At 36.3% G+C, this 19,473-nt stretch overlaps 1 protein-coding gene across 5 annotated transcripts in view; it reads left to right on the forward strand.

The window, feature by feature from the left end:
• The window catches only part of ALG6 (ALG6 alpha-1,3-glucosyltransferase), a 66,594-nt gene that overhangs the window by 22,940 nt on the left and 24,181 nt on the right, over positions 1 to 19,473 (forward strand). For all 5 annotated transcript variants that reach the window (XM_030324690.1, XM_030324691.1, XM_030324693.1 and 2 more), the window contains 6 exons: positions 8,783 to 8,872; positions 10,213 to 10,301; positions 12,335 to 12,417; positions 13,488 to 13,552; positions 17,021 to 17,206; positions 17,783 to 17,918. In XM_030324690.1, the coding sequence (XP_030180550.1) occupies positions 8,783 to 8,872; positions 10,213 to 10,301; positions 12,335 to 12,417; positions 13,488 to 13,552; positions 17,021 to 17,206; positions 17,783 to 17,918 (649 nt within the window). The remainder of the gene's footprint in view (positions 1 to 8,782; positions 8,873 to 10,212; positions 10,302 to 12,334; positions 12,418 to 13,487; positions 13,553 to 17,020; positions 17,207 to 17,782; positions 17,919 to 19,473) is intronic.

The following is a 19,473-nucleotide window of genomic DNA, read 5'->3' on the forward strand; positions in this document are numbered from 1 at the left end:
TATCTTTGTGTATGGTATAAGATAGTGGTCCAGTTTCATTCTTTTGCATGTAGCTGTCCAGTTTTCCCAACACCATTTATTGAAGAGACTGTTATTTCCCCATTGTATATTCTTGCCTCTTTTGTCATAGATTAATTGACCATATATTCATAGGTTTATTTTTGGGTTCTCTTCTGTTCCATTGATCTCTGTGTCTGTTTCATGCCAGTACCATACTGTTTTTTTTTTTTTTTTATAAGAATAACATTTTACTGGAAATATATTTTTATTTAAATAGATTTTTATTTTACTTCATATACCCTTATATGAATTTGCTTAGCAATTGAATTCAGCACTAATTCTTTTTTTTTTTTTTAATGTTTATTTTTGAGAGAGAGAGAGACAGAGACAGAGAGACAGAGTGCGAGCATGGGAGGGGCAGAAAGAGACAGACATAGAATCCGAGGCAGGCTCCAGGCTCTGAGCTGTCAGCACAGAGCCTGATTCTTTTTTTTTTTTTTTTCTTACAGTTTATTTATTTTGAGAGAGAAAGAGAGAGAACGACTGGAGGAGGGGCAGAGAGGGGGAGAGACAGAATCCCAAGCAGGCTCTGCAATATCAGTGCAGAGCCAATGTGGGGCTCTAACTCACGAACTGTGAGATCATGACCTGAGCTGAGATCAAGAGTTGGATGCTTGACCGACTGAACCAGCCAGGGACCCTCATACTGTTTTGATTACCGTAGCTTTGATAGTTTGAAATCAGGGAGTGTGATACTTCCAGCCTTGTTCTTTCTCAAGATTGTTTTGGCTATTTGGGGTCTTTGGTGGTTGCATAAATATTTTTGTATTCTTTGTTTTTGGTCACTGCTTATATATAATTCATTTAAGAGAGAGTTTCATACATGAACGTCATATTGAACTTCCTATTAATAGGTTGGCTCTACCCTAGTCAAAGAGCATTTAAAATTGAGATGAGCTAAATATTTGACACTATGCATTGTACTATTTTGAGCATCTTCCATACCTTTATACAGTGATTTTTTTAAAAAGTTTATTTATTTTGAGAGAGAAAGAGTGAGAGAGAGAGAAAGCAGGGGAGGGGCAGAGAGAGAGAGAGAGAATCCCAAGCAGTCTCTGCACTGTCAGCGTGGAGCCCAACGTGGAGCTCCAACTACCGAACTAGTGGGACCATGACCTGAGCCAAAACCAAGAGCCAGCTGCTAAACCAACTGAGCCATCCAGGCGCCCCCTCCTCATATAGTGACTTGACCAATGAGTATCACTCTTCCAATTATTAATACATTTTTAATGTGTTTTTCTCTTGCTTGATTGATAGAATAAGGTAATGTTTGTTGAGGGAAACCAGCCCATTGCTTTTGAGTTTTGTAATTCTTTTTTATTCCTTTGTAAAATTTACACAGATAAGACAATTGTATTTTTGGCTGTTCTCTTGTTCTTTTTAACAGATTTTGATATAAAAGTAATTGTGATATTTCGTATTGAAAGATTAAGGTGATAAATTGTAGCTTTTGGCTTTAATGGTAGGTGGCGAAAACATTGATTCCAGGAGTGAGAATATAATTTTTTTTTTTTGAGAATATAATCTTAATTCAGTATGGAGAGTGGATTATTCTGATGTCAGTTTTCAGTTTTCTGCACCAGTTGTCTCCTACTTTAACCCAGATAATCAGGAGTTGACTGTATGTATACATTTTCATTCTTTTTTCTTTGTTAAAAACCAGACAGTGTATACCTCAGATATAATTATATGATCCAGTTTTAACCATGATCTGTGAGCCTTAAATATTATGAAATGGCTAATCTCGGTAGTAAATTTTAATAGTTTTGAAATCTTTATTAAGGAGTGGGTACCATGAGAATCCTGAATCGTAGACTTAGAAACAGAGACATATGGTATAAAGAAACATGATTTATCATTAGTTGATTATGCAATACTTCATGATGTTCATAAGAAATTTAAGAAATATGATTTAGTGTAATAAATGTCAGAAATTTTCTCTTTATGAGTGGATAGACTAGAACACCAAAAATGTACACCTGGAAATTCTAAGAGAAACTGATCTGTTTCAGATTCATGTTTAAATGGTGTGATTTCTTTTTTTACTTCAGTTTTCCAATAGTGAAGTCTTTCTCTTTTTACCTAGAGAGTTAGCTATAGGTAACTATAGCTAACTTGTCAAAACTCTTTCAAGTGAAATAGTTAATTAAAATATATCAGGAGGGGTGTCTCACTAACCACTCGTTCAGTGAGTTGTGTCCAACTTATGATCTTAGCTTAGGTCTTGATCTTAGGGTTGTGAGTTCAAGCTCTGCTTTGGGCTCCACTGTGGGTGTGGAGCCTACTTAAAAAAAGAAAAAGATAACAGGATTGGCCATGTTAACTTTAGAAGTGTTTTAATAATTAAATAATTTTAAATTAAAAGAAAACTTTTTATTATTTATTCATTGTGTATTACTGTAATAAAATAGAACTAAATTTATAATAAACTTTATAATGCACATTCCTTATATGTGGGATCAAGAGCACTTTTGGCATCAAGTAATAGAAAACCTGAGTAATAGTAGCTTAAGCAGTAATCTTTTTATAATTTTTTTTCTGATATTTATTTTTGAGATAGAGTGAGAGACAGAGTACAGGTGGGGGAGGGACAGAGAGAGATGGAGACACAGAGTAAGAAGCAGGCTCCAGGCTCTGAGCTGTCAGAACAGAGCCTGACACAGTGCTCGAATTCACAAACCGTTAGATCCTGACCTGAGTTGAAGTCGGACACTTAACTGACTAAGCCACTCAGGTGCCTCAATAAAATAATTATATTATCTCAAGAAGTAGGTCATTGTAATGCTAGTAAAGTGGCTCAGCAATAGCAATCAGGGACTCAGGCTTTCCCCATTCTTCCTCTCTGCTGTTCTTTCTTCTTGGAATGTTAGCTTTTCATCCGGAGTCTGTCCACTCCATAGTCTGTAGATGACTGCTCAGGCTACAAGTGTTGTAACTTTATACAACCATGCTCAAGGCAGGAATAATAGGAATGCCTTCTTATTACCTCTCTTTTTGTCATGGAGCAAAATCTTTCCCAACTTTAAAGCAATCATTAATAAAAGATGCTTGACTCAGTGCAGGTATGGTTTATACCTGGGGCTAACGGAAGAGTCCACTTACCCTGAGCTTGTTTTCTAAACAAAATCACAGTTTTATAAATCAAGAGAATTGGTGGGCATGGCTGTTTATTTCAGCATTGTTTATAGTAATGAGAAATCTGACACACTCTAAATTTTCTCTTATAGGGGGATGATTAAATAAACTATATTTTCTCTGTTCACATGGTTTTTTCTGGATAGATTGTTAGAAGTGGAATCTCTGAAGTAGACAGTTTTAATGGATACCAACACAAGAATATCTTCTTTCTACACACGTTTATCAACACTTAATAACCCCAGACTTTTAAAATTTCCATTTCCTTGAGTACTTGTGACATTGAACATTTTTTAATATATTTGCTGATCAATGTATTTCTTCTAAAAATTGCATATTTAGGGGCGCCTGGGTGGCGCAGTCGGTTAAGCGTCCGACTTCAGCCAGGTCACAATCTCACGGTCCGTGAGTTCGAGCCCCGCGTCGGGCTCTGGGCTGATGGCTCAGAGCCTGGAGCCTGTTTCCGATTCTGTGTCTCCCTCTCTCTCTGCCCCTCCCCCGTTCATGCTCTATCTCTCTCTGTCCCAAAAATGAATAAACGTTGAAAAAAAAATTTAAAAAAAAAATTGCATATTTATATCTTTTTTCCATGTTTTTGGTGGATTGCAGGTCTTTTTTGTAATAATTTGTATGAATTTATTTATATTATTTTTAATTATTTATATTTTAAATTTATTTATTTATTTTGAGAGTGAGAGACCCTGTGAGCAGGGGAGGGGCAGAGAGAGGGGGAGAGAGAGAATCCTAAGCAGCCTCCATGCTGACAGTGCAGAGCCCAACATGGGGCTTGATCTTACCAATTGTGAGATCGTGATCTGAGCCGACCAAGAGTTGAGCCACCCAGGCACCTCTGTTTATTTACTTTTAAATGTTTATTTATTTATTTTGACAGAGAGAGAGAGTGCAAGTGGGGGAGGGTACAGAGAAGGAGAGAGTCCCAAACAGGCTGCATGCTGTCAACACAGAGCCCAATGTTGGGCTCAATCTCACAAACCATGAGATCATGTCCTGAGCCAAAACCAAGAGTTGGATGCTTAACCAATTGAGCCACCCAGGTGCCCTTAATTTGTATGGTTTTAAAATAAAGTTACAGGGGCACCTGGGTGGCTTAGTTGGTTAAGCATCCAACTTCGGCTTAGGTCATGATTTCATGGTTCATGAGTTCGAGCTCCACATCAGGTTCTGTGCTGACAGCTCAGAACCTGGAGCCTGCTTCGGATTCTGTGTCTCCCTCTCTCTCTGCTCCTCCCCTGATTGCACTCTCTCTCTCTCTCTTTTTCTCAAGAATAAATAAATGTTAAAAATAAATTAAAAATAAAATAAAATAAAGTTTCAGTAGCCCCCTACTATCCATGGGGCATAAGTTCCAATACCCCCAGTGTATGCCTGAAACTATGGATAGCACCAAACCCTATAGGCTATGTTTTTTCCTATACATGCATACCAACAATAAAGTTTAATTCATAAATTAGTACAGTAAGAGATTAATAATGATAACTAATAATAAAATATAACAACTATAACCATGTACTGTAATAAAAGTTATGGGAATTTGTCTCTCTTAAAATATCTTATTGGACTGTACTCACCTTTCTTCTTGTGATGATGTAAGATAATAAAATGCCTACATCCTGAGATGAAGTGCAGTGAATGACATAGGCATTGTGATGTAGCATTAAGCTACTGTTGACCTTCTGAGGATACGTCAGGAGGACAGCCTGCTTCCAGACTGCAGTTAACCACTGGTCACTGCAATCGCAGAAAGTGAAACTGTGGGTAAGGGAGGACTACTGTATATTAATTTTCTATTCTGTTAACAAATGACCACAAATGGTAATTACTTAAAGACACATTTGTTTTTCAATTTTTTAAAATCTTTATTTCTTTTTGAGAGAGAGAGAGACAGAGTGAGAGCAGGGGAGGAACAGAGAGAGAGGGAGACTCAGAACCCGAAGCAGGCTCAAGGCTCTGAGCTGTCAGCACAGAGCCTGACGCGGGGCTCGAACCCACGAACCATGAGATCATGACCTGAGCTGAGGTCGGTTGCTTAACCGACTGAGCCACCCAGGCGCCCCTTAAAGACACATTTTTTATCACACAGCTTTTTTTTTTTTAGGTCAGAAGTCTGGGCATGGCTTATCTTGATATTCTGCTCAGGGCCTCTAGGAGGCTGCATGCAATCCAGTTGTCATCTGGGGCTCTAGTCTTACCAGAGTTTGAACTGGGGGAGGAACCATTTCCAAGGTACCTCAGGTTGTTGGCAGAATTAATTTCCTTGCGTCTGCAAGACTGAGGACTTCAGTTTCTTGTTGGATGCTACCCTCAGCTCCTAGAGTCTACTTGCAGTTTCTTGCCATGTGGCTTCTCCAGTATGGTCACTTATTAAAACACGACAGCTTCCCTCTTCAAAGTCCGTGAAAGGGAGTCTTTCTGGCACACTTACTAGCAAGACAGAATCTTACATATATACAAAACATAAGCACAAGAGTGATATCTATGACCTTTGTCATATTCTCTTGGTTACAAGCAAGTCACAGGTCTTGCACACTTAAGGGGATTGTATACATTCAGGGGCATGAACAATAGGAGATGGGATTTATGGGGATGACCTTAAAGTCTGTCTGCTATAACAGTATTCTACGTTTTAATCATTTTTCTTAATGTGTATGTGTGTATAAAATAAACATCTTCCTGTTTTTCTTGCCTTTAAACTTTTCTTAAGGTGTCTTGTCATATAAAAATTTTACATTTTGATGTGGAGAAATTCTTTGAACTATTGTTGAAACTCTTCTGTGAATTTGAAACTATTTCACTTCAAAATATGTTTTTTGGGGGGACCTGGGTGGCTTAGTGGTTAAATGTCCAACTCGTGATTTTGGCTCAGCTCACGATCTCACGGTTTGTGAGATTGAGGCCCATGTCAGTGCAGAGCCTGCTTGATATTCTCTCTCCCTCTCTCTCTCTCCCTCCCCAGTTTGAGTGCCCACATGCCCACTCTCTCTCAAAAATAAATAAACTTAAAAAATATATATGTATTTTTTTAAAAAGTAAAAATACCCATGACTCTGGGTTGTGTATTAGAAAAAAACTGTATCATGGGGTGCCTGGGTGGCTCAGTCAGTTAAGTGTCGGACCTTGGCTCAGGTCATGATCTCATGGCTCCTGAGGTTGAGACCCACGTTGGGCTCTGTGCTGACAGCTCAGAGCCTGAAGCCTGCTTCAGATCTGTCTTGGTCTCTCTCTGCCCCTCCCCTGCTCATGTTCGTTCTCTCTCTCTCTCTCTCTCTCTCTCTCTCTCTCTCTCCCCGTCCCTCTCCCTCTCTCTCTCTCAAAAGTAAAAAAAAAAAAAAAAAAAAAAAAAAAAAAAAAAAAAAAAAAAAAATTGTATCTTGAAGTTAATGATAACACTCTTGAATGTAATTTCATAATTCGCATGGTAGCCAGATTTTTTCTGACAAAACACTTAACTGAGATTATTTGGGAATTCATTGGCAAAGTACATTTCAACATATAAATAGCATGTGCACAACTTTTCAGATATATCTAAAATATATAAGGCAGAGAATTAACTAGTTGCTTTGTTTCTACTAGTAGATTTTGAAGCTTTACTGGAAACATTTGAAAGCTACTTTTTCCGTAAATTCCGCTCTTATTTGTCCACTTCCATAAGAATAGGGAACAAGGTGGTTAGCCCTGTCATTCCTTCTTCTCAAGTCCAACCAGTGACTTTACTGTTAGTATCTATCTTTGCATGCTTACACTTTACTGTCATTGCCTCTTTTACTTATCTCCAGAGGATCCCAAGGTTGGAGTAAACAAAAAATAGCTTTTGTTTCATAAGAAGCAGAAAACCAAATGAAATTGTATTTGTCAAAATGGTTTTCCATTTCTAGATACATCCCGTTAGTTTTGTGGCTAATACACAGTTAGAACTACTATTGTGTACTTGTTGTGTGTCAGGCAGTGATTTAACAGCTTTACGTATTTAACCCAATCATTCAACAACTCTGTGAGGGAAGTACAATAAAATTTTATGCCAATGTGCCTGGAAGTGAGGTGAATTTGGAAATAACACAATTAGTGCCTGTCTTCAGAGGGCACTAGAGAAGTGAGTCCTCTGGTCTCCACTATTGGCCTGGCTGAGTTTCTCAGATGTAAGCTGTCAAAAGGAGTTCTAGCTAACCTGGAAATTCTTGGGTTCACTGCCTCTTGGCTTCAAGTTTCAGCCAGATATAGGGCCTAGGATGGTTCACATGGATGTTGCTGCTGGAGTGGACAACTGCCACCAGCCGGTACATGCTGTAGTACCCTATGCCTAGATCTCTTGGCTGTCTAGTGTGCCTTGATCATTTTATTAGTTCCCATCTCTTCCATATCAACCAACATTTCATGTGACTAACACTAAGTAAAACAGATCTTCTGAAGATGAACAATAGACTATTTAATGGGATTGAATGTTAATTTAAAAGAAAATTGTAATCCCAAAGTAGGAGATTGTAACACTTAAGAAATTTGACCCATTTAAAGTATATAATTAAGAAGTCTGTTTATGTAAACTTAGTTTTCACTTCTTTAGCCATAGTAGTTCTATATAGTGCCTTTCCATTCTGGCAAACTGCAGGAGCCTATTAATTTATGAGTGTTAGACCTAGTTTTCTTCCCCAGTGCACAGAATCTTGCATATAATAGGCTTTCATTATAAGTTGAATTGTTTTCAAAGTCTTACTAAAAGTATACCTGTTCCATAAGGTATTTCTCTTTCCATAAACCAAATCTTTGTGTATTCTTTGATACTGATTTTTTGCCTTTCTTTGTTTTTTAATTTTATTTTTTAATTTTAAATATATATTTATTTTGGGAGAGCGCAAACGGGGAAAGAGCAGAGAGAGGGGGACAAGAGGACCTGAAGCGGGCTCTGTGCTGACAGGCTGACATCAGCAAGCCCTATGTGGAGCTCCAACTCAAAAACCATGAGATCATGACCTGAGCCAAAGTCGGATGCTCAACCGACTGAACCACCCAAGTGCCCTGAGTTTTTAACTTTTTAAAGTAATCTGTACACCCAACATAAAGCTCAAACTCAGAACCCCAAGATCAAGAGGTACATGCTCCACCGAATGAGCCAGCCAGGTGCTCCTGACTTTTTTACTTTTTTTAAATTGTTATTTTGTATTGTTTCTTTACTTTGTTAGGTTATCAGAAGTAAATTGTCTTTTTTGCATGTTATTTTGTTGTATACATGTTTATCATTGACTTAGACGATTAATAGAGTGACAATAAGTTCTGGTTTGCCTGGGACAATCTTGGTTTGCATTTCTTGTTAGGGCTTAATTATTAATAATTTCCTCTTTTACTCTCAAGAGTAAGCCGAGAGTGTCTTGGTTTAGATAATAAATTACTTAACTGTACTCAAAAACTTTTAATTGTGATTTCACAAAATTTAACTGAAGGGGAAAAGACAAAGTTTAGATGAATTTTTTTTACCTTGTATAACATATTTTTTCATTTTAATTAAATGAGATGTTAAATTATAAGTCTGTTTCTTGAATATTGATTAATGGAATGTTGCTTTTTTTTTTTTTTCTAGGTATTTTAACAGTAGTGATAACAATTTACAATATTGGGGATTGGATTATCCACCTCTTACAGCCTATCATAGTCTTTTATGTGCATATGTGTAAGTTTTTTGTCTTTAATGTAACTCTAAATGTTTATGCGCTTAACAGGTTTAGTAAGAAACTGTGTGATCTGGCTTTGTTGAGTAGAGGACAGATTGTTTGTACCTACTTTTGTATTGTGGTTTGTAAAGCATTGTACCTTTGCAGTCAGGTTGTAAGTTAACTATCAAAGTTTGAACATTTCCATAATTTCTTTGGAGGATAGGCTAGAAAGAAATGTAAAAATCTACCTTTGTTTTGAAGCACAGATACTAGTAATTACTCATGGACTACTGACAAATACATCTAATATGGTTAGTTGTGTATGCTTTTTTTTATGGAATGGTCCACAGTGAATGAAAAAGATAGAGGTCCAAATGGTATTCTGACTAACATGTTAAGTTAGAAACTCTAATTACTGTAGTGTCTCACTTAGGATTTAAGATCAAGGTTGGAATTCCTTCTCTTTTAAAGAAATAGAATGGTTTATAGAAGATTATGAAACTTCTGTTTGGTGGAGACTCAGTTTTGCTCTTTTTTAAAAAAATGTTTATTTATTTTGAGAGATAGCATGAGTGGGGGAGGGGCAGAGAGAAAGGGAGAGAAAGAATCTCAAGTAGGCTCTGTGATGTGTGGGGCTCGGTCTTATGAACCATGAGATAATGACCTGAGCCGAAATCAAGAGTAAGATATTTGACTGAGCCACCCAGGCACCCCCAGTCTTGCTCTTTAATAGTATCCCATTTCAGACTTGAAGTGTGCTAGCAAAAATTTGAGGAACTTATTCATATTACTTTCCAAGCTCAAATCTTATTTGGTTTTTATTTTTCCTTTATTCATAGTTTGTGAAAATTAGCTTCCTGGATTAAAAATAAGTCCCTAAAGTTTATGATAATCAGATATACTTTGTAGTGCTCAGAGTAACATAATATGGTTGAAAATTTAATTTATCTTTAAAAATTATGTTTACTTTTATGCAATGATTTATAATTAGTAGCTATTGCTGATTGTTATGATAACTGAGAAGATTATAAACTATAAAACATAATCCTTTGGTCAATACTAGCATATTGTCCTTTATAAAGTATGTGTTTAATACATGAAACATGACACATCAGATTGTTTTTATACTGAAAGAATTGTGAAGGTAGGGATTTTTGTGACATGTTACATGGTTTTGTTGGAAGGTGAGTGAGGTAGACCCTGTGTTACAGCTTAAGTCAGTTTCACATGATTAAATAAAAGAGTGAAGCCTAAGAGCAATGGCCACTTCTTGAAATAGATTCATATGTCTTCAGATGTTCTTATGGCTAAAAGAGATGAGTAATACTGTATGTGTATATATGCTTTGATTTTTCAGGGCAAAGTTTATAAATCCAGACTGGATTGCTCTCCATACATCACGTGGATATGAAAGTCAGGCACATAAGCTCTTTATGCGTACCACAGGTAAGAGAGCAAAGGAGTTGATTCTCAAAGCACATTTTGATTTTTAAAAAAATTGTGAACAAACTGATAGAAAATTCTATTACTCTTATTGACTTTTAATATTGTGTAACTGTATGTATACATATGTATAATACATGATCAAATGTATATGTAAGCTGAAAAACAAGAGAATAGGAATAATTCCGGGTGCTTTACATTTATTATTATCTCAATTCTTTCAATACCCAAATGAGCAAAATACTGTTACTATCTTTACTTTAATCTAAGGGGGTGGAAGCACAGTTGAGTGATGCTAATAGCTTACCTGAGGTCAGATAGCCATAAATTGAAGTTTTAGTTGTTTACTGCTGCGTTAATATCTTTATTCCAAATTCCTTTCACCTTTTTTTTTTTAATGTTTATTTTTGAGAGAGAGAGAGGAAGAAAGAGAGTGAGAAGGGGAGGGGCAGAGAGAGAGAGAGAGGGAGAGAGAAAGAAAAACAGAGTCCCAAGCAGGCTCTGTGCTGTCAGCGCAGAGCCTGACATGGGGCTCAAACTCACAAGTCAGGAGATCATGACCTGAGCTGAAATCAAGAATTGGACTGACGCTTAACCGACTGAGCCACCCAGATGCCCCTCACCTTTTTCTTAAAGTAAACCTTGTGGTTATATCTTATACATTGTATTGCTGTGCATTTTTGCTAAATTAAATAATCCATTCAACAGGTATATATTGAGCATGTATTATGTGCTCTTCTAAGAGCTTGAAAGTAGTAAGATTAGGTTTCTTTAAAAGCTTTACATGATTTAGACTTTAATGCTCTGTCTTGGCCTTTTCCTTCATTAGTCTGAATTTAGTTGGAGTTTGTTCTCTTCATCATTCATCCAGTCATGAAATCTGAGGCCCAAGAGATAATCTGTCTTGCCTGTCTTTCCCTCTGCCATACCATTTTCCTTTCCTCACAGAGCTTTAATCCTCTCTGAACTGCATACTCACTGGAGGATTATTTAGCTTCTGAACTAATACCTGTATCTGAGAACTCACAACCTTTAGAAACAGTCTGTTGTATTTTCAGAGGGCCCCAGTCACTCAACATTTCCTTTTTATGTTGAACCTCCACTTGTCACTTTAGGTTCTGTTTCCTTAGGCTACATAGAACAAGTCTGATCCTTTGTATACCTAACACCCTACAGACATTTGAAGTCACCTCTACTCCAGGTTAAATATTTTTAGATACGTTAGCTATTTCTTAGATGGTCAGCTTGTTGAATGTGATTATGGTTTGAGGCCTCTGGTTGTGCTCCTTTGAATATGTTCCATTTTGTCAGTGTCATCTTAAATGTGGCATCTGGAGCTGAAAATAGATTGCATGCTTCTAAAACTGACAGTTTACTGTCATTTACCTTATTCTGGACACTGTAGTTAGCCTGGAACAACAAAAAAATAGTCTCGTTGGGTAGCTATGTTGTACTGTTGAAGAACTTAATGTATTTGTATTTCTTTGTTCTAAAAGAACTGAACATTCCAAATTATGAATTGTTTTTTTTTTTAACTGTTTTTTTCAGTTTCCTCCTTACCTGGGTCTGTCAAGCTCTTTATATGCATTAATTAGCAAAAGTTTATGTAGTTTTATAAATATTAACATTTAAAAAGGATTCTTACATGAATTGCATCATTTGAGGTATACTTCATACCAGAAAATTTGGAATATACAGATGCTGGCAAAAAAGTGTTGTTTTCCTTTGCTTTGAGTATCCTTAAGTCTAAGTCAGAGCAAAGAGGGAATGAATTTTGGATACATCTAATTGATTTAATGTGTGAATTTATTAGAGAAAATTACGAGACTCTTAGAGTTGTAGCACCATAACAATTGAAATTAGGCACAGGTGAAGGGAACGGACAGGGTGAACTGTGTAAAGGCTTTGTCCAGAGTGGGTGAGAGCCTCCTGTTAACAGAATTTCCACTCAGGGTTAGAGTCGGGGGAGGATGGCTTTTCATGTTATTGAAAATCCCAGCAGACCCATGTTTAAAATGATTTGGTTGCTTTTTCAGTGTTAATTGCTGACTTGCTGATTTATATACCAGCAGTAGTTTTATACTGTTGTTGTTTAAAAGAAACCTCAACTAAGAAAAAGGTAAGTTTTAAAGTTAACCTGACATTTCATCTCTGAAATGTTTTATTAGCTTCACTATTAAAGTATAGAGCTTACAGAAGCCATGCTTTGGGGAATAGGCTATTGTAGAACAGTGATTCTTTTGTCAATTAAACTTACCTTAGACTAATAATTGCAATGTTCAACTGTAGTAATAAGATGCCTGGGATTTAGATGTTATGTACTGCTGGATTACATAGCATACCGAATTTATAGCTTCACTGATAAATCTGAATGGTTTGTGGGAAGGAAGGCATTTTGAAGAGTCGGTGTATATTGTCTTATTCCCACTTAACAGATATTCCTTTGGGTCATTTTATACAGATTAATCATTAGATTGACTTCTTTGATTTGTATATCTACACGTGCTTTCTCTGACAAATACCTGTTAGTGATTTTTTTTCCTTATTACTGAGGTATCTTATGTCACCTCCATGAAAACTTCAGTGTTTGGAGAAATATTTTATAAAAATATTTTATAAAAATTTTGATACATTACAAGGTGAGAGGGAACATTTGCTATGTTGAATCAAACAGTAGTCTTACTCTGATTTGAGTCACATGACTTTTTAAAAAAATTTTTTTTTTTTCAACTTTTTTTTTATTTTATTTTATTTTTGGGACAGAGAGAGACAGAGCATGAACGAGGGAGGGGCAGAGAGAGAGGGAGACACAGAATCGGAAACAGGCTCCAGGCTCTGAGCCATCAGCCCAGAGCCCGACGCGGGGCTCGAACTCACGGACCGCGAGATCGTGACCTGGCTGAAGTCGGACGCTTAACCGACTGCGCCACCCAGGCGCCCCTAAAAAATTTTTTTTAATGTTTATTTATTTTGAGAGAAAGAGAGAGAGTGGAGGAGGGGCAGAGAGGAAAGAGAGAATCCCAAGTAGGCCTGGCACTGTCAGCATAGAGCCTGACGTGGGGCTTGAACCCACGAAACTGTGAGATCGTGACCTGAGCTGAGATCAAGAGTTGGATGCTTAACTGACTGAGCCACCCAGATGCCCCTGAGTAACGTGACTTTCTTATTTCACAATGTTTTACTTTACAGGTTGCTAATGCATTATGCATATTGCTGTATCCAGGCCTTATTCTTATCGACTATGGACATTTTCAGTATCCTTTACTAATTTAAAAATGAAGTCAGATGCATATTTTGAGATCTAGGCTCAGGGTGTATAATGTTGTCATCCAGTAATGTCTTATTTGCTAGGGTACTTGCTTATTTAAACTGTTTTTCACAATAATATGATAGAATGTTTTCACCAAGCTTTTACTTTAAGAGTAAAGTACAGATTTATTGAAAGTAGAATTGCTTTTCTTATACCCTTTTGGCTTGGGAACAAAATGTTGGTCACTGATGAGCTCTTCTGGAGACCTGGAAAAAGAGTGCCAAGTATGCTTATGCTCTTCTAACTCTAAAGAGGTGTAACATATCTTCTATCTTTTGTAAATGTCATCTGACACTGACAGAAAGGAAATAGTCATTGAGTTTTTCGAGTTTTAAACCAAGATGTTTCTCTAACAGATAGCGGTAACTGGAAGCTTCAGAGAACTAAAACTGAATAATTAAAAGCTATGTGGATTTTATGTGTGTAATTTTTTGATATGTAAAGTAAGGAACATTCGAACAAATCTTAGAGGAAAGTTGATAAAATTTGGACATGACCGTCCATTTTATCTTCTGATGTATGAACTATTACTGTCTGTCCCCATCTGTCCCACAGCAACATGATCGATTGATAGCTTTTCCTTTTGATGCCAGTCTGTTTTAGTTATAACAAAATTAATACGTGTATTTGTCAAAGGATTTACAAAAGATTAAATCAGAGTTTTTATTCTTTCCACTTTCCTAGTTGCCTTTTTTGTTTTTTTGCATTCTGGGATCATGGCCATCTGATAACTCTGATAATATCAGGAACGCTGAAATAAAGAAAAAAAAGAACAACAACAAAAAAAGTTGTTTACGAGATTTTAAGAACTGTATTTACTTTGAAATGTAACACTCTTACAGAAAAGTGCACAAAATGTAAATGTGTGTCTCAGTGCATTGACAAACGATTACCGGGAGTCAAAAAATAGAATGTTGCCAGGATCCAAAATCTGCACTTGTACAGCTCCTAAGTACTTCTCTCTCCTCCTTTCCCAAAGATAGCCACATACCAACTGATAACACTATAGTTTAGTTTTCCCTCTTTTCTGGACTTAATATAAAAGAGACAACACAACAGGTATTCCTTTGTGTTTGGTGTTTTTGGTTCAACATTTTGTGAGTTTTTTTGTAGTTGTGTGTAGCTGTGGTTTGTTCACTTACATTGCTCTATGTTCTATTGAAAGAATACACATAATTTTGTTACTCATAGACATTTGGATTGTTTCCAGGTTTTGGCTATGATGATATGTTGCTACGAACAGTCTTATAAATGTCTCTTTGTACACCTATAAATATATTTCTTATGAGAGAAATTGCAGAGTTATAGGGTATGTTACATGTTTAATTTTAGATATTCCTGAGTGGTTTTTAAGCATGGTGTACCCTTAACATTCTTGTTAGAAATGATGTTAGTGTTCCATATACTCATCTTCATCAGTAGTTGGCCATTTTCGTTTTAAACATTCTGATGAATTTGTATCTCCTCTGTGATTAACATTAAACTCTTGAAGCTTTTGGGATTATGTAATTTGGTGGGGACACATTTTTTAACTACTATGTATTTTATTTTCCTCATTTATTAAATGGGGATAATAATTACCCTTACTTTGTATACTTTTTTTCTTAAGTTTGTTTGTTTGTTTATTTAAATAATCTCTACACCCAACATGGAGCTGGAACTCATGACCCTGATCTCATCAGGAGTTGCATGCTCTTCTGAGCCAGACAGGCACCACATTTTGTGTGCTTGTTTTGAGAATTAAATGGATTTTATTATTTATAGCATTTAAAACAGTACCTGGGAGATACTAAGCTCTATATGAGTATTTATTGCTATTATTATCTGTTGTTCTTGCTGCTGCTGCGGCTGCTCTTAACTATTTTTTACTTTTTTGGGCTCTGAAATGATTTGTTCAGGCATAGGTATTTGTGACAATTATTTTGAATACTCTATGTGTCATTTATTTTGAAGACTCATGTTCTTGAGTTCTGGGAAATTCTCGGGTTTGATTATTTTCTCACTTTACTCTTTCTTGAGCTTATTAGACAGATGTTAGAGCTTTCATCTCTGTGTTGAGCATCTCTTTGTCTTTTGTTTTATGGTTTACAAGATTATCTTGACTTTATCTCTAATGCTTCTGTTAAGTTTCATTTGTTTTGTTAATCCTATCTTAAATATGAATTTATTCTTTTTTCTACGATTCCCTGAATTATGTCCATTCTTCTAGGGTGACTTTTTTTCCCCCTTTTCCTTCTGGTTCTTTCTCTTGTCATAGGTTTTTCTTTAAATGTGTGTCTCATCCTAGTGTATCTGTGCTTATTTAAGAGTAAGACAGAAAAGAAAGCTGCATGTGAGTTCTCTGTATTTGGCCCACTATAAGGTAAGTGGGCAAGGGGCTGGCCAGTACACTTTGGGGTCCTTAAGTGTCAGAATGTGGAGGTTTGGCACTGTAATGTTAACTTCTACACTAGCTGCCCTAGTGTATTTAGTGTATATAGTTTATTACACTTCTTTGGAGAAATATTCCTTCTGTTCCCTGGGGGTAGGGGATGGGGTAGTGGTGGTAAATATTTGGTTGCCAGGTAATCTCTACACAGGAGTAAGATGGGATTTGACTTCTCCATCTAGGCATTTTCACTTAATCCTCCTGTTTTCTTTTCAACATGTTACTCAAGCACCCTAACCTTCATGGTGTTTCCTGAGTGTTCTAGGGGCTTGCAGAGTAAATTGGCTTCTTGGTTGCTTGGGCCTCCTGTATGCATTTTCTAAGCTCTGGCTTCTTCCATCCTATTTTATTTGTTACTGCCTCTGTGTCCTTTCTGTCTTCTAGAAGTGTGTTGAAATCTTTATCTGTTGTAACCCATCTTCCTGTTCTTTTTTACAGCTGTGAATATTTACTTTTAAAAATTCCCTATCATTTTAAGGGAGTCTTGGGAAGGAGAGGAGGGCAAACATGAGTGCCTAGCTACCATTTGAGCTGAAAAATCTAATTGTAATGTTGTTTTGCTATAATAAGGTTATTAGTTTCTGATCAACTTATAACTTACTATATTGATTCATATTATAGAGGAGGTATAGTGATATCAGTATGTGTGTGTTTTACTTTGGAGCATTGTTTTCTTGTCTAGATTTTGGTATGTTATTATAGTAATAGTGTGAAATAGTCTAGCAGAAACAACGCTATGTGTTAACTACTTAGTGGTCTTTAAACCTGGAACAAATCTGTTGCTCTATTTAGCAGTCTGATTTAATATATTTGAGGCCATTATATACAATTTCAAATTAGTTTATGACTTCAATACTTTAAATTTCTGTTTAGAAATAGCTTTCATTGTATATATTGTTTTAAAATCACATAAGAAATATGTTCTATAAAATGCAAGATCTATTTGTTTTAATTATTGAGATAATTTCCTTGACACAGGAACATATATAATTCTGTGAGTCTTGGCTTTGCTTTGTGGGGTGTTCTTGGAGTATCTTGTGACTGGGACCTGCTAGGCTCGTTGGCATTTTGCTTAGCTATAAATTATAAACAGATGGAACTTTACCACTCTTTGCCATTTTTTTGCTTTTTACTCGGCAAGTGTTTTAAAAAAGGCCTGAAAGGAAAGGGGTGAGTGGCTTTTACACTACAGAATTTTAAAAATTACTTCAGAGAATTTATTTGGCATACTTACCAGGGAGAAGGTGGTCTTTCATTTTGCCTTTAGGTGACTTCTTATTAATGTGTTGGCTCTGAGGTGAGTTGGAAGAGAGATTGTCATGTTCTGTATTATTTTAAATCTTCCAAACTAGAGAAATATTTTGATCTATGTAAATTTACTGGAGGTAATGTGGATTGGCTCTTGTTAGAGTATTGCTATAAGATTTCATCCATTTAGAGCATATTACATTTTATACTTATTAGAAATACATCCCAGTTTGACATTTTTTTTCATGGCTGATTGGAAAGGCATCTAAGTTAAATGTTAATTAAGATGGTGATAGTCTTTTTGTTAGAGAGGTGTACCATCTTAATGATTGTGAATTGCTTAACTCTTATTTGACTACACTGCCATATTAAACCTTTTTTAGTAGCATAGATTTATTATTGCTGTATATTTGTATTTATCATCTTTAGTGAGACAGACTGATTTCTTAGAATTATTAACCTTTCCTTGTCTACTGGTCACCTTTGTTTTTGTTCTAGGTTTGTATTGTTAATTAAGCTAGCTTGTACAGTTGTAGCTTCCTTCATTCTCTGCTGGCTGCCATTCTGTACAGAAAGGGAGCAAACACTGCAAGTTCTAAGAAGACTCTTCCCAGTTGATCGTGGATTGTTTGAGGTATGTTTAAAAACTTTCTTCTTAGGGCACCTGGGTGGCTCAGCCGGTTGAGCTCAGTTGGTTGAACCCAACTCTTGATTTCGGCTCAGGTCATGATCTCAAGGTTCATGAGTTCGAACCCTATGTTGGGCTTGGTGCTATGCAGAGCCTGCTTGGGATTCTCTCTGCCCCTCCTCCTCTCTCTCTCAAAGTAAATAAACATTTAAACAAACAAAACAACTTCTTTCTCATTGGGGCACCTGGGTGGCTCAGTCAGTTGAGTGTCTGACTTCGGCTCAGGTCATGATCTTGTGGTTCGTAAGTTCGAACTCTGCATCAGTCTCTCTGCTGTCAGTGCAGAACCCACTTTGGATCTTCTGTCTCCCTCTCTGCCCCTCTATCACTCCCCCCAATAAATAAACATTAAAAAAAAAAAAACCCTAAATTTTCTTCTCACTCTTTTCTTGTTACACTACCTGTGCTGTGAGTCCTGGGGATTTCATGTAGAAGACACACAAGGAATGTAACTTCAGTTACGCTCCTTCCAGTCATTCCTTGCCAGTTATTTAATCCAGTATATAATCTAGCTCAGCTGTCATTTTCTAGTACATTAAATGAATAGATAATATTTATGCCATCATGAAAGCCATAATTCAATTATACATTTTTATAATGAAATAGGATCCATAGTGAAAGACAGCATGAGAAGTTGTAGCTACAAAGTTAACAGCTTTGTAATTTTTTGGTTTATATTCTCTTTTTAGTCTTAGGAAATTATTTATTAAACTAATAATCATGTTTGCTTCAGCAAGATCTCATAATTCCTTATATAACCTTCATCCATAGTAATTTTTAATGAGAATCTTTCATTTCATTTCATTTAATGCTAGCTTAATCACTCTTGTTAAACTTTTATTACATGGATAATTTGATGATTTAGATTTAGTAATTAAATTAAACAAACCATTTTTCTGAAACAAAAAGGCCTTTTAATAAAGTTAGACAGAGACAACATATTTAGAGATAATTTGCTTTTGATAAACATTTCTTTTAAAAAGAATTAGAAAAGTATATCTTTCTAATTTTTGAATATATAAATTGCTCTAGATTATCTTTTGGTGAATCTATAGGAGGATGGAACCAGCATTTTGAAAGAGATAAGAAAAGAGTTTGGTGTTGTGATGGAATAGGAATGTGTGACTTGTATGTTGATGGGGATACTGCTGCTACTGATATTGATAATAACAAATAATCACTATTATTGTCACCGCTCTTACTTACTAGGTGCCACATACTTCACATGTGGTTTTATTTGATTCTTACGATAGCTCTGACTGAGGTATCTATTGTATCCACTTTATAGATTAGAAAACTGAGGTCAGATGGGGTGCCTGGGTGGCTCAGTTGGTTAAGCATCTGACTTTGGCTCAGGTCATGATCTCGTGGCCCATAAGTTTCAAGCCCCACGTCAGGCTCTATGCTGACAGCTCGGAGCCTGGAGCCTGTTTCAGATTCTGTGTCTCCCTCTCTCTCTGACCCTCCCCTGCTCACGGTCTGTCTCTCTGTCTCTGTCTCT

This window comes from Lynx canadensis, chromosome C1, assembly GCF_007474595.2.
Source record: "Lynx canadensis isolate LIC74 chromosome C1, mLynCan4.pri.v2, whole genome shotgun sequence".
Taxonomy (NCBI): domain Eukaryota; kingdom Metazoa; phylum Chordata; class Mammalia; order Carnivora; family Felidae; genus Lynx; species Lynx canadensis.